We start from the raw sequence: 15150 nt of genomic DNA on the forward strand, positions 1-15150 counted from the left end.
TTTTGAATGAATTCCACTTCTTACTTAAATGTTGTGAATTATAGAAGTTTAACACTTTGTTATAGATGAAAAAGGAGTCCATTCAGAATAGTGATTTTGAAATATGAAAACCAGAAGTGCAATTTTGCGTAGGTACTGTTAGAACTTTCTCTCAGGTCATAATCAAAACATTCCAACTTCTCCAAGGAGGGGAAGATGGAGGCAGTAATATTAACACTGATCAACGTCTGAATCTACAAATTCTTTCTGTGCTCTTGGAAAACCACTTACCTCCTTCTTATCTGTAATACAAAGATGATCGGCAACTTCTCTCACAATTCATAGATCATCTTTGTAAATAATAAACAAGAGAGGTCCATAAAATATGGTGAAGGTGTTGTCATTTAAAAATCAATCCATGTGATTTTTATCTTCTGTTTCCTTGACCTTGATTGAAGGCTCACAGGAAATCCTCACTTCAGAAGAAGGGCTGTTTGCACTAACAATTGTCATTCAGATGAATGGCATAGAGTGGGGAATGTCATGCATGTGTCCCTTCTTAAATGACAATAATGTTTAGTCATACTGAGATTTCAGAGGCTAATGCATGGAGACCTGTAGAGAATTATAGAAACTCAGAGATCTCTGGAGGTTTTCCCTATGAGAATATCTGAACACCCACATTCCATTTTCCTAAGGTTGAAGCAATTAACCTGTCTGTAGGGATCAAGGTGGTTATTATATTTTTAAAATAAAATTATTTTTCAACTGATAAATGGAAAACAAAAATAGTATATATACATATGGGTACCTGAGATGTTTATATATGTGTATATATGCGTGGGGGTATACGTTGCTTGATGTTTAAGTCAGGTTAAACATGACTGTCCAACACTTACCATTTTTTTTAATACTAACAACTTTAAAATTCTTTTGTCTACTATTTGGAATTGCATGGTACATAATTGTTATCTATAGTCACCCAAATATGCACGGTTCTCTCTGATATTGTAAATAGTGCTGCAAGGAACACAGTGGTGCAGAGGTCTCCCTCACATGCTAACTTCATTTCCTATGAGTTTAGAGTCAGTATGGGATTGCTGTATCACATGGTAGTTCTATTTTTAAATTTTTTTATCACCTCCTTACTGACCAGGCTGATCTACTTTACCAGGAGCAGGGTGTGTAGGGTCCCTCTCCTCCACATCCTTCCCAGGCAGGGCTGGTTATTTTTAATTTTTCTGAGAAGGCCATTTGTACTGTGGTGAGGTGATATCTCATTGTGGTTTTGATTTGTCTTCTGCAGATAATTAGTGAACTGGAGCATTTTGTCATATCCCCGCTGACCATTTTTGTGTCTTGCATTTTCAAATGTCTATTGCCCAGTTTTCATCCCATTTTTTTCTGTTGAGTTTTGGAGTTTCTTCTGTGTTCTGTATATCAATCCCTTTTCAGATGTACAAGTTTCAAGTATTTTCTACCATTCTGTAGGCTTTCTTGCTAATCTGTTGATTGTTTCTTTTGCTTCTTAGTTTGATATGATCTCATTTGTCTATTTTTGGTTTTGTTTTCTGTGCTCTTGTAGAGGCAGTCTTCTGCAAAATTCTTTGGCAATTCTTATGGTTGAAGCTTCACCCTACTTTTTTTTCTATTAGCATAACAGTTTATATTTATATACTTAAGCTTTTAATTCATTTTGAGTTGATTTATAAAACTGGCAAGAGATAATTTCCTAGTTTCATACTTTTTTTCATATGAGTTTTCAGTTTCCAAACATCACTTATTTAAAAGGTTCTCCTTTCTCCAATCTGTGTTCTTAGCACCCTTGTCAAAAATCAGTCTGAAGATAATGTGTGGGTTTACTTCTGGCCTATTTTATTCCCTGGTGTATGTGTCTGTATTTATGCCACTCTGCTGCTGTTAGAATCATACAGTTTGGGCAGAATATTGTCAAAGTAGCCATATTACCAAAAGCACTGTACAAATTCAATGCATTTCACATCAAAATTGTGTTGATGTTCTTCATAGGAATAGAAAAAGCAGTCATGAAATTTATTTGGAAAAATAAGAGGCCCAGAATAGGCAAAGCAATAATAGCAAGAGGAGGAGTCATAATATTGGAACTTAAATTATACTACAGAGCTTTAGGAACAAAAACAGCATGGTTTTGGCATCAAAACTGACATGAAGACCAAATGAATAGAATAGAAGACACAGAGACAAGCCCACATAAATACTGCTATCTCATGCATGACAAAGGTGCCAAAAGCATACATTGGAGAAAAGTTAGCTCCTTCAACAAATTGTGCTGGGAAAATTAGGAATTCCCATAGAGTAGAATGAAGTTTACCCTCTATCTATCACCCTGCACAAACCCAACACAAAGTGAATCAAAGACCAAAGATGAGAATAGAAACCCTGCACATGCTAGAAGAAAATGTGAGCACAACACTCCAACATTTAAGGAGCCGACTTCCTTAACAAAAGACTCCTAAAACATAAGAATTGAAATAATAAATCAATATTTGGGATGGCACCTAAGTACAAAACTTCTTCATAACAATGGAAACTATCCAGAGTGTGAAGAAAGAGCCTACAGAGAAAATCTTTGCCCCTTGTATCTCGGGATAGGGCATTAATGTCCAGGATAAACAAAGAACCAAACCAAAACAAACAAACAAACCAAAAAAGCCCACAAATAAACTGGTCAATAAATGGGCAAAGGAACTAAACAGACATTTCTTAAAAAAAAGAAATACTAATGGTTTGCATTTATATAAATGAATGTTCAACATCTCTAGGAATTGGAGAAAAACAAATTAAAATTACACTGAAATTTCATCTCATTCCAGGAAGAATGGCAACAATCAAGAATACAAGTAACAAAAACAGCAATGAAAATTAGCAGAGGGAGGTAGTACCCTAAAGAAAAAACTAATCAAAGAAGAAAATCAAGTGAAGTTAAATAACAAAAATAAACAATTATGGCTGGGAATACAAACCACGTATATCAAAAATAACCCTGAATGTTAATGGCTTAAACTTACTAATCAAAAGACATAGGATAGAAGATTAGATCAAAAAAAAAAAAAAAAGACCCAACAATATGCTGCCTCCAGGAGACTCATCTGATAGGAAAAGACATACACAGAATGACGGTGAAAGGTTGGGAAAAATCATACCACTCATGTGGACTGCAGAAGCAAGCAGGGGTTTCCATCCTCATGCCAAATAAACTAGACTTCTAGCCAAAGTTACTCAAAAGGGATAAAGATGAACATTACATACTACGCAAGGGAACCATACACCAACAAGACATAATAATCATAAATATATATGCCCCAAACAATGATGCAGCTATGTTCATCAAACAAATTCTTTTCAAGTTCAAGAGTCAAGTTGACCACAACACAATAATCTTGGGGGACTTTAACACACCTTTCTCATCACTGGATAGATCTTCCAAAGTTGAATAAAGAAACTATAGAGAATGGGGTAGTTTTCCTCATTTCCTTTTCTGAGGATTTGTCACTAATATACAGAAATGCCTTTGATTTATGGGTGTTGATTTTATATCCTGATACTTTGATGAATTCATTTACTAGTTCTAGGAGTTTTCTGGTGGAACTTTTAGGGTCTTCCAGGTATAGAATCATATCATCAGCAAATAGTGCCAAATTGAGTTCTTCTTTTCTTATGTGTAAACCTATAATTTCTTTCATCTAACTGCTCTGGCCAGTGTTTCAAGAACTATGTTGAACAGAAGTGGTGAGAGATGGCATCCCTGTTTTATTCCAGTTTTTAGAGGGAATGCCTTCAATTTTTCTCCATTTAGAATGATGTTGGCCTGGGGCTTAGTATAGATAGCCTTTATGATGTTGAGATTCGTTCCTGTTATCCCTAGTTTTTCTAGTGTTTTGAACATGGAGAGGTGCTGTATTTTGTCAAATGCTTTTTCTGCATCTATTCAGATGATCATTTGATTATTATCTTTAAGTCTATTGATGTGATGAATTACATTTATTGATTTCGGTATATTGACCCAACCTTGCATTCCTGGGATAAATCCCACTTGATCATGGCGCACAATCTTTTTGATATGTTTTTGTATTCAATTTTCCAGAATTTTATTGAGGATTTTTGCACCTATGTTCATTAGAGATATTAGTCTGAAGGTTTTTTTTTTTGTTTTGTTTTGCTTTGTTTTTTGGTGTGTCTGTGTCTGTGTGTGTGTACCTGTGTCTTTGCCTGGTTTTGGAATCAGAGTGATATTGGCATCATAGAATAATTTGGAAGTGCTGCTTCTTATTTCTGTTTCCTGAAATAAATTGGAGAGTATTGGTATTAGTTCCTCTTTAAAGGTCTTTTAGAACTTGGCTGTGTATTCATCCAGTCCTGGGCTTTTCTTAGCTATAGATTTTTGATGGCTATTTTGTCACTTGAAATTGATCTGTTTAAACTGTGTATATCATCATGATTTAATTTGGGCAAACTATATGACTCTAGAAATTTGTTGATGCCTTCGATATTTTCTATTTTCTTGGAGTACAAGTTTTCAAAATAATTTCTAATTATCTTCTGTATTTCTGTATTATTGTTGTGATATTTCCTTTTTCATCATGTATGTTAGTGATTTGAGTTTTCTCTCCTCTTTGTTATCATGGCTAATGTCTGTCAATTTAATTTATTTTTTCAAACAACTAATTTTTTGTTCTGTCAATTTTTTCAATTGTTTCAATTTCATTGATTTCAGCTCTTATTTTAATTATTTCCTGTCTTTTGCTGCTTTTGGTGTTGATTTGTTCTTCTTTTCTAAGGCTTTGAGATGTAGTTTTAAGTTATTTATTTGTTGACTTTTTCTTCTTTTAAGGAATGAACTCCATACAGTGAATGGTCCCCTTAGAACTGCTTTCATAGTGTCCCAGAGACTTTGATATGTTGTATCTGTGTTCTCATTCACCTCTAAAACTTTTAAATCTCCTCCTTGATGTCTACTGTAACCCATTATTCATTCAATAGCATATTATTTAATCTCCAGGTGTTGGAGTGGATTTTATTTCTTATGCTATCATTGATTTCTAATTTCATTCCATTATGATCTGATAGAATGCAGGGTAGTGTTTCTACTTTTTTATATTTGCTAAGAGTTGCATTGTGGCCTCGTATATGGTCTATTTTAGAGAAGGATCCATGTGCTGCTGAGAAAAAAAGTATATTATCTCATTGAAGGTTGGAATATTCTATGTATGTCAGTTAAGTCTAAGTTATTGATTGTATTATTGAGTTCTATAGTTTCTTTGTTCAGCTTTTGTTTAGAAGATCTATCTAGTGATGAAAGAGGTATGTTAAAGAGACCCAAAATTATTGTTTTGTGGTCTATTTGACTCTTGAACTTGAAAAGAGTTTGTTTAATGAACATAGCTACTCCATTGTTTGGGGCATATATATTTATAATTGTTAAGTCTTGTTAGTGTGTGGTTCCGTATATCAGCGACAAATCCTCAGAAAGGGAAATGAGGAAAACTACCCCATTCTCAATAGCCTCAGAAAAAAATAAAATACTTGGGAATCAACTTAATGAAAGAGGTAAAAGATTTATATAATGAAAATTACAGAACCCAAAAGAAAGAAATCAAATGAGACCTTAGAAGATGGAGAGATCTATCTTGCTCTTGGATAGGCAGAATTAATATTATCAAAATGACCATACTACCAAAAGCACTATACAGATTTAATGAAATTCCAATCAAAATTCCAATGACATTCCTCATAGAAATAGAAAAATCAATCATGAAATTTATCTGGAAAAATAAGAAACCCAGAATAGCTAAAGCAGAAAGAGTGAAGCAGGTGGCATTGCTATACCAGACCTTAAACTATACCACAGAGCAGTAGTAACAAAAACAGCATGGTGTTTCTCCTATGTTTCTTTTTATTGGCTTCATAGTTTCTGCACATACACTTACATTTTTAATTCATTTTGAGTTTATTTGTGAAACTGGTGAGAAATCATTTTCTACTCACCTCATTGTTTTCATTTGAATGTTCAGTTTTCCAAATACCATTTATTTAAAAGGAGTTCTTTTGTCTAATGTGTGTCTTAGCACCTCTGTCACAAGTCAGTTGATTGTAGGTGTGTGGGTTTCCTTCTGGTCTATTTTGTTCCCCTGGTGTATGCATCTGTATTTATATCACTATTTTGATGTTTGAATAATATAATTTTGGCATTTTTGTTAGGGATGACATTGAATATGTGGGTTGCTTTGGGTAATACAGACATTTTAATATTTTAACAATGTTGCTTTTTTTTCAATCCAGGAACGTGAGATGTCATTCCATTTTTTGTGACCACTAATTTTTTTTCATCAATATATTATAATTTTTATTATAGGAAATTTTTACTTCTTTAGTGAAACTTATATCCAGGTATACTGTTGCTCTTGTAAATGGATGGTTTTCTTTATTTGTATTTAAGATAATTTGCTATGGTGATATAGCAATGTTGCTTATTATTTAATTTTCATTTTGCAGCCTGCAATTTTTGCTGAACTTATTAGTTCCAAAAGTTTTTCGGAACCTGTTCTTTCTGAGCCAGATTTTTACCACAGACCCTTCGAATGACCCAAAACATTCCTGAAAAGGGAAACTCAAACTGGTTGCTCCACATCACCCACTCTCAGCACAAGCTAGCCAGAACAGTCATCATCCATATTCTGCTTCAACAGTAAGGTTTCCCTTAAATCAGAGGACAGATTGAGATGGGGCAAAAAGACAGACAGTGCAGATAATGAATGACTGGGTCAGGAAGGTGGGGGCTGATTCAAAAGGAAATAAAATCCTAGGATCTCCAGAGCACTTCCCACTCCTCCAACTTGTTGCCAAGATCACCTGACTCCAGGGAATTGTTCTTCCTGCCAAGGAGTTGTTAGAGAGTACCCCCTGGTGGCTCCTCCTCCAACCTTGGTCACTCCACCTTTTGATCACCACATAGGTAAAGTGGGAGAAGGGAACATGAGAAGAAAAAAAAGAAAACCTAAAATCTATAAAAGTGGCAAGATACCTCTACTCCCTTGCGCAAGAGCTCTGGACACACACACACCCTTTAGAAGAGTCTCTCTCTCTCTCTCTCTCTCTCTCTTCTATTCTTTAAACAAAACTTTTTGCTCTTGCTCAGCGTTTCTCAGTGTTCTATCTTCAACACTTGGGAAATGGGACCTGATGTTGGTCTTTAAGACTGGTTTCAGTAGAACTGTGGAATATAGAAGATATAGAAATTTAAAAAAAAATAAACTTTTCAGTGTGTCACAAGTAGTTTCTACAGACTCAGTCTGAGGCACAGATTTGACCAAATCTATTTTATTAATGCTCACACTTCAGATACACTAAGTCTAAGTCGTAACTGAGTCTACACCCAAGGGTCCCAGACACTCACCTGTGACGTGTCTTGAGTCCATGTCGCTAGAACTAGATCTGGTCCAGAGGAGTCTGGTGCAGGGGGACAACAGCGATGGAGGTCTTGGTCTTTCTGTCCAGGTCCTGTTAGTCCTGCTGGCCCCCCAAAGACTGGGTTTTTAAGTCTTACTTTGGTTGTGCTTGCAGATGATAACTGGGGTCTATGCCCAGGCATAGACTCTTATATCACTATCTAAGTCTAAGTTCTGCAGTTTACATTATATCATGTACCATGTACATAGTGCTTAAGGACGTTATCTAACACACACTAATCAATATACTCCACAGTCAATAATCCTATAACATTTTCTGGCACTCATATGATGGTGGAGATTTGGGAGTTTTCTAAGTGCAATAGCAAGTGTTCTTCAAACAGTAACAATTTGACTTTGTTGTTTGCAGTACAGATGTCCCTTAATTCTCTCCCTTGCCTGATTGCTCTGCCTGGGACTTCTAGCACTAAGTTGAATAAAAGTGACGAAAGTGAGCATCCTTGCCTTGTTCCAGACCTTAGAAAGATTCCCACATTTTCCCAGTCATCATAACGTTAGTTGACTACATAGTATGACTTTTATTCTGCTGAACTATTTTCTTTCTGTATCTAGTTTGTTATGTATATTTTTAATCACAAAAAGATATAGAATAACTTTTTTGTATGTATTAAGATGATGCAATTTTTGTTCCTAGTTCTGTGGATGCAGTGTATCTTGTTTACTCATTTCCATATCTTGAACATCCTTACATCTGAGATACACTCCACTTGACCATGGTGAATAATATTTCAAACAGACTATTGAATTCTCTTCATGATTATTCTGTTGGGGAATTATGCATATATGTTCATTGATACTCACCTTCAAGCTTCGTTTTTGATGTTCTTTTGCCCTTTATGGGTTTTGATATGATGGTAATACTGCCTCATAAAGTGTATTTGGGAGGATTCTTTCTCCTCCTCCTCCTCCTCCTCCTCCTCCTCCTCCTCCCTCTCATCCTCTCCTTCCTCCTCCTTCTCCTCTTTGGAACAACTTAAGGAGAATTGGTATTATTTCTTCTTAAATGTTTCCTAGAACTCAGAAATTTTTGTTTTTGATAGTAGGCTTTTTATTATTTAACATCTTAACTTGTTATTGCTGTATTCAAGTTTTTCTATTTCTTCTTAATTCCATCTTGGTTGTTATATGTGTCTAGAATTGTCTCCATTTTTTCTAGGTCATAAAATTCATTTGTGGAGCATTGTTCATAATAATCTCTAATGAGCTTCAATATTTCTGAAGCATCTATTATCTTTCCTTTAATCTCTCATTTTATTTAATTGAATCTTCCCTCTCATTACTTTAACTAATGATTTTCTATTTTGTTCATATTTTCAAAGAACCAGCTCTTCATTTTCTTGATCTTTTGTAAGTTTGTTTTTATTTCATGTATTTTTCCTTTGTTCTATATTATTTTGAACATCATATTACTTTTTCATTTAGATTATTCTTCTTTTATTTGGTTCCTTGAGTTACAGTGATAAATTGTTTATTTGCGGTCATTTTGTTTCTTTCTTTTAGACATTAAATACTATGAACTTCCCTAAACACTGCTTTTGATGTATCTATTGGCTTTAGAAAGTTTCCATTTTCCTTTGTTTCAATAAATTTTTAAATGTCTTTCTTGATTCCTTTCTTGACCATCTGCTTGTTCAAAAATAGATTGTTTAATTTTCATATATTTATATTTCTCAAAGATTTTTCTTGTTATTGATTTTGACTTTCATGTATTATGGCCAGAAAAGGCATTTGATGAGATTTCAATATTTAAAGATTTGTTGAGACGTTTTATGGCCTTATTATCTAGCCTCAAGAACATTGTATGTGCTGAAGAAAAAAATGCTAATTCTGCCTTTGTTGAGTGCAGTTCTTGGATGAAGTGTTCTGTAAATGTCCCGTAGTTCTAGAAGTGATGGTTATCTCCTGTAGATTTAGTGCTAAAACTGCTGAGATGAAATCAATTCTAGGGGAACTTAACTTAAAATGCAAATTGGATTCTTAACCTAACAGTGTGTCTACTTTAAGACTGAAGGCACTGACTGTGAAGGTATTGAATCATGGTGCCTGGAATAGAGATATGTAGGAAAACCCTATAGAAACTCAAGGCATCCAGCCCCTATATTCTGATGAGTCTTATTTGTCAGTAGAATTAGCCTTTTTACTTCCAGCAAAATAAACCTCTACATTGTATCTCAGGGAATTAATTCTGATTTGCCTAAGGAAAGTTTCTTTTGACCTTACATTTCACAGGCAAAATTTGTTGTATCACATTAAGGCTGTTGCTCCGCAAGATAAATGGATGGGTTGCAAGACCTACCACCATGGCTCTTTGCTTCTTGATCTCTACTAGACTCAAGTCTCAGATGCCCCCTAAGTAGCATGTGACATATGGGGAAATGAACTAATCTCCATATGAACTGCTTATGTTTTATAAATATGTGGAATGAAACCTTGGGCACATATATAGGAAAAGATAGTAAGGTTTTAGTTCTTGTGGAAGGAATAAAAAGCTGAATCAGGACAAAATAATAAGATGAAGACCCCTCTATCAGAGATTCTGCATTAAATGTTTATTTCAGGGAGTTAGTAAGGGTTCAACGGGTTGTTTGTTTAGTTGGCTTAAAGGTAGAATCAAAGGTGGCAATAACATGAGAATTAGGACAAGTGGAGTGGTAGAGAGGATGTGTTATTTTAAATCTGCTACCCACTGTGGGGTGGTAAGAAGCAAACCTTTGAAACTGAAGCCATCGGATTAATTGGGTCCCACCATTGCAGAGTAAATGCTCCACCCAAGAACAAAAGACACTAAGACTGAGCTCCCCGAAGATCTAATTTAAAAACACGAAGGTCCAGATCTAAATTAGTGTGCAGAATGTACCTGTGTTTTCTACTAACATATCCAGTCATTTATAATCTACCCGCAATGTTAGAATCATTTCAGTTAATTGCATACTTTGGTGTATGTAATAATCACTCAAATATAAGCAGATATGCATCTTTTAAATAATTTTATTATCAGTGTGTCTTTATGAATTATGAAATAGTATATCTTAAAATACACTCTACTGTCATGTATGTCTAAAAAGAACTAAGAAAAAATTATTATAATGAAATTACATTAAGAATTTTAAAAATATATAAAAAATGAAAACCGTTTGAGCCAAAGTGAAGAGTATGAAGACTGAGTGACAATGTGGGAAAAAATAGTTTCAGCAAAGCAGAAAATCAGCACTGTCTTGAGGTGCACTGAATTTTGATCTATAAGATTTTTATTATGCAAAATCCACTTAATAAACAATGCTAAAAAGGTTCAAAATGTTGGTACAATTAAATAGAAATCTAAATTATTCATTCCTTTCATAAATATTTATTTGCTTTAATGATGAAATAGTCACCTATTAATATATCAATAATCATGTTGGGACAAACCTGATAAAGTCCATGTTCTCATGGAGAGTTTACATAGTTGGGGGAGTTAAAAAAGAAACAAGTAAGCAAAGGTGCAGTCGATGAGGGTTGATAAGAACTATGAAGAATGACATAGGAGGAGGGGTTACTTAATGTGGTGAATCAACAGTGACTATTTACTGCAGGTGGTCATGGAAGGACTCACTGACAGGGTGGCATTGAAGCAAGACCTGGATAGAGTGAGGGCATTCCCACGGAGTAGAGACCATGGGTCTCATTGTGAAGAAAGAACAAGGAAATTAGTGGGAAGGAAGAGGTATAAAGGACTGGGGAATGGCAAAAGAGAACGCAACTCAACTAAAGTAAAAATGAGTGGTCAGAATTAACAATTTCAAAGCATTTTCAGCAATGAAAGTGTGCAATATTATTTCTTTCTCTATTTAATATGTCAATGGTCTGAAACTTTACAGCATTGTATGAGTGTATTAAAATGTCTTATTTTTCCTGAACTATCTTCTTTCAGGCTCAGGAGATATGGAGGTCAGAAGTCCTTATTCTCTGCAAGGCAGAGAATGAGGAAAGGAGATGGTATGATTCTGAGTTTAAAGGTCTAAGCTAGAAGGTGAGCTATGACTTGGGCAATTCTTGAAGACCACAGTGACAAAACCCATGGTCCATGGTCAAATCAGTAGCTCTTGTGTCCAGAATGGGAGAAATGGATGTCACAATTAAAGAGTGAGAGACAGAGACAGAGAATTTTCCCCTTCTCTGCTTTTTGATCTATAGGCAAGTTGTCAGTTGATTGGCAGATGGCCCCTCACATTGATCACCAAGTCTACTGCTTCAAATACTAGATTCTCGGGAAAACGCTCACAGACACACGTGGAAAAATGTATTACTGTGTATCTGGGTATCCCTTAATCTATTCAAATTAACACATAATTTAACCAACACAGTAGCCCCACTACATTCAATTCTGGCAAATTTGCCACATCAATGTGAATGTGACACTGAGTGACATTAATGTGTATCTGTTCCATCCTAGTCCTGTTGTTTTAAATAAATTTGCAACAACAGGTGGTAGGAAAAGAACACATAAAATGAGTAACTACATCAGTGTCCTAAGTGGGAGTTTTGAAAAGTAGACATCAAGATATTTTAGCCACTCTAATTCAGGTATTAATTTCTGGACTTGATGTTTACTCTTCCCATAACAACACTTTGCAATGGTAAGAACATAACATCAAGAACTTAACTTCAATGTGGCCTCAGATGTACCCAATACTTAGAGAAGACCTAAGAGGAATGAATCAAGGAAACTTACCCCAAACCACAAAGTTAAAATCAAAATCCTAAAGATTATTCTTCTCACAACAAATGAACATACTCCTGACTTTTAAGAATGCAATCTTGACCTCCTTGTTCCTGAGGCTGTAGATCACAGGGTTCAGCATGGGAATGACCATAGTGTAGAACACAGATGCGATTTTGAATGTGTCCATGGAGTGACTGGAGCTGGGCTGTAAGTACACGAAGATTAGAGTCCCATAAAATATAGAGACTGCAGTAAAGTGGGAGGCACAGGTGGATATAGCCTTCTTATGTCCTGCAGCTGAGCGCATCTTTAGGATTGTGATAAAAATAAATATGTAAGAAATTAATATTATGAGGAGAGCAATTAAGATATTGAAGCTGGCTACATAAATAAGAACCAGTTCATTCACGTGTCTATCAGAGTGAGAGAGAACCATCACTGCTAGAACATCACAGAAAAAATGATGGACCATGTTGGACTTAGAGTAGGTGAGACTGAATGTGTTCCCAGTGAGGATGCAGGCACTCAGGAATCCACAGACATAGCAGCCTACGATCAGGTGTGAACACACACTTGTGGTCATGGTGGTGGTGTAGTGCAGGGGCTTGCACACTGCTGCATAGCGGTCATAGGCCATCGAGGCCAGGAGGTAGTTTTCCACAGTGGCAAAGGCTCCAAAAAAGAACATCTGGGTGACACAAGCATTGTAGGAGATGACCTTGTATCCAAGAAGGAGCCCAGCCATGACTGTGGAACTGACAGCTGAAGAGTAGCACAAGTCCACCAGAGACAGGTTGCCCAGGAAAAAATACATGGGAGTGTGAAGACGGGAGTCCAAGACAATCAACAGGATTATCCCCAGGTTCCCAATCAGATTGATGATATAGATGAGCAGGAAGGTCACAAAGAGGGGAAGCTGCAGACTTGGGTCATTGGTCAGTCCCAGCAGGATGAACTGTGTCACTTCTGTCCTATTCTCCATCAGTTTCCTAAAACTCATTAGGTGTTCTATAACTATGAGAAGAAAGAACAGAATGATAAATTAATGATTTGAAAATTCAAAATATATATACAAGATGTATTCTTTCATTGTAGCAATAAGTTGTAATCTGAGATTCTCTAGTAAAAGCATAACTTTCTGTATCAAATTGATTGCATCACTTTTACAATGTTGCATGCTGTGAAATTCAGGAATCTTAAGGGATCATGTACACAATTTAAATTTTTTTTTTTACAGTGTTGATGCAGTCAACTTAACGGCTTAATCTAAATTACTTCTATGGTCAAATCATTCAGTTCTTTCAGGTATCCTAGAAAAGAGAATGATACTTTCACATTGCTCACCTGCTGATAATTGCTGGAGGTACATTAAATGTGTATTCTGTGTCTCCTCACCATAACATTTTGAATTTGTTTCATTGTATTATCCATGTAAAAATTGATGCATAACAGGCAGAATAACTCATTCATATTGGCAAAATCTAATTGTCCATCTCTGCTCTGGACCTATCCTTAACCCATGTTGAATGGTTCCTAAGTCTAAGGATCTAAAGTGAATTACAAGCAGCAATTGGGGTTTCATAGTGATATGAAACTATGAAATATGCTAGTTTTCACATATATGGGAGTCATTGATAAGATGCAAATTCATCCTATTTACAACAATACTTGCTTCTCATTAGATATAGAACAAACAAGCAAATCTATAACAGTGAAATAGTCCTTGTTTCAACCACAGAAGGTGCTCAAATTAATTGATAAGCTTTGTATTATATATTAACCTTTCCTAGCAACCTCATGCTTATCATTAGCAGCACATCTATACATGTTGATACTGATGTGCCTAAAAGCATAACCTTTGATTACGCAGAGATGAGTCTGACTCTTGAATCAACATAGCACATCTCTACACACAGTGGCTATGGTTGGTTAGCTGGGATGGTGGGACCATGTGCTGCCTGCAGAGGGGATTGAGAGTGAATCCATATCAGATACAGAAGACACACAAAGCTTAGATTCTCAGTAGAGAGGCACATCAGACCTGCCATTTATCACCTAAGAGTCACAAGTCCTAAGGTAACTCCTATGAACATCCAATTTCCATCTGCAAAAGGAAGACATTAATGAGAGGTATTCTTTGAGGTATTCTTGTGAGAACTAAATAATACTAAAGGAAAATAAAGTTTGGGGTGTAAGCACATCCTGATGGGCACTAGCTATCATGTGGCTAGAAGGGATAATGGCCCATGCTGAACCAGGTGGATGCTCAAATTTATGACTTCAGTTCTGAGTGATGTTGATGTTTTAAGCTTTTCTCCCCAATTTTCCTTTTCTCCCTGGGATGGCCATTTTGGTGTTTTGTGCTCTTGATTGTTTCTAGGTCTTCCATTACTCTAAGCTTGTGATAACTGCTGCTGCAATTCCCTGTGGATCAGTCCTGTTAAAAATTTCTTTCTGCAAATATATATGTTCATTTGGATGCCGCCTTCCATATTTCTCCTACGTATTTGACAACTTAAATTTCCAGGAAGACATCATGGTTGCTATTCTTAATGCACTTGAGATACTGTGTTCTACAACAAACGGTAAGAGATTTTCCTGGAAGTGTTACATGTGTGAAGTAGATTGTATTGTTGTTCTTATTTTACCAGAAAGGCTACTGGGAATATGGGGAGTTGTGTAAGATCTAAAATTAAACAGGTAGTATAAGAAAGACTCAAGATTCATGAGTGATAGTCACCTCCCAAGAACAGGCCTGAGACAATGGTGAAAGGGTTAAATGCAGATCAGAGTCCGTTCATTCATTGAGAACTACTTTATAGTTTAAAGAAGGATCATTTCACTTCTGGGATTTTGTTTTGTGTTTGCATTTTAAACTCTGATGATGTCCAAATATAGAGTAAACAAGATAACGTCACTAATCAATCAAAACATCATCTGTAATACTTTTTGTTCATTTTTAAA

At 35.6% G+C, this 15150-nt stretch overlaps 1 protein-coding gene across 1 annotated transcript; it reads right to left on the bottom strand.

Annotated features, from left to right (window-relative positions):
- Window positions 1–12223: 12223 nt before the first annotated feature.
- Window positions 12224–13168, bottom strand: LOC143390534 (olfactory receptor 5B3-like). Its single transcript, XM_076842907.2, has one exon. It carries the CDS (start codon window positions 13166–13168, stop codon window positions 12224–12226), a length of 945 nt encoding a protein of 314 aa, XP_076699022.2.
- Window positions 13169–15150: the final 1982 nt, after the last annotated feature.

This window comes from Callospermophilus lateralis, chromosome 2 (genome assembly GCF_048772815.1).
Source record: "Callospermophilus lateralis isolate mCalLat2 chromosome 2, mCalLat2.hap1, whole genome shotgun sequence".
Taxonomy (NCBI): Eukaryota; Metazoa; Chordata; class Mammalia; order Rodentia; family Sciuridae; genus Callospermophilus; species Callospermophilus lateralis.

Bases quoted from the DNA above. Each gene is read 5' to 3' on its own strand.
- LOC143390534 (XM_076842907.2), bottom strand. From the start codon at position 13,168: ATGGAGAATAGGACAGAAGTGACACAGTTCATCCTGCTGGGACTGACC.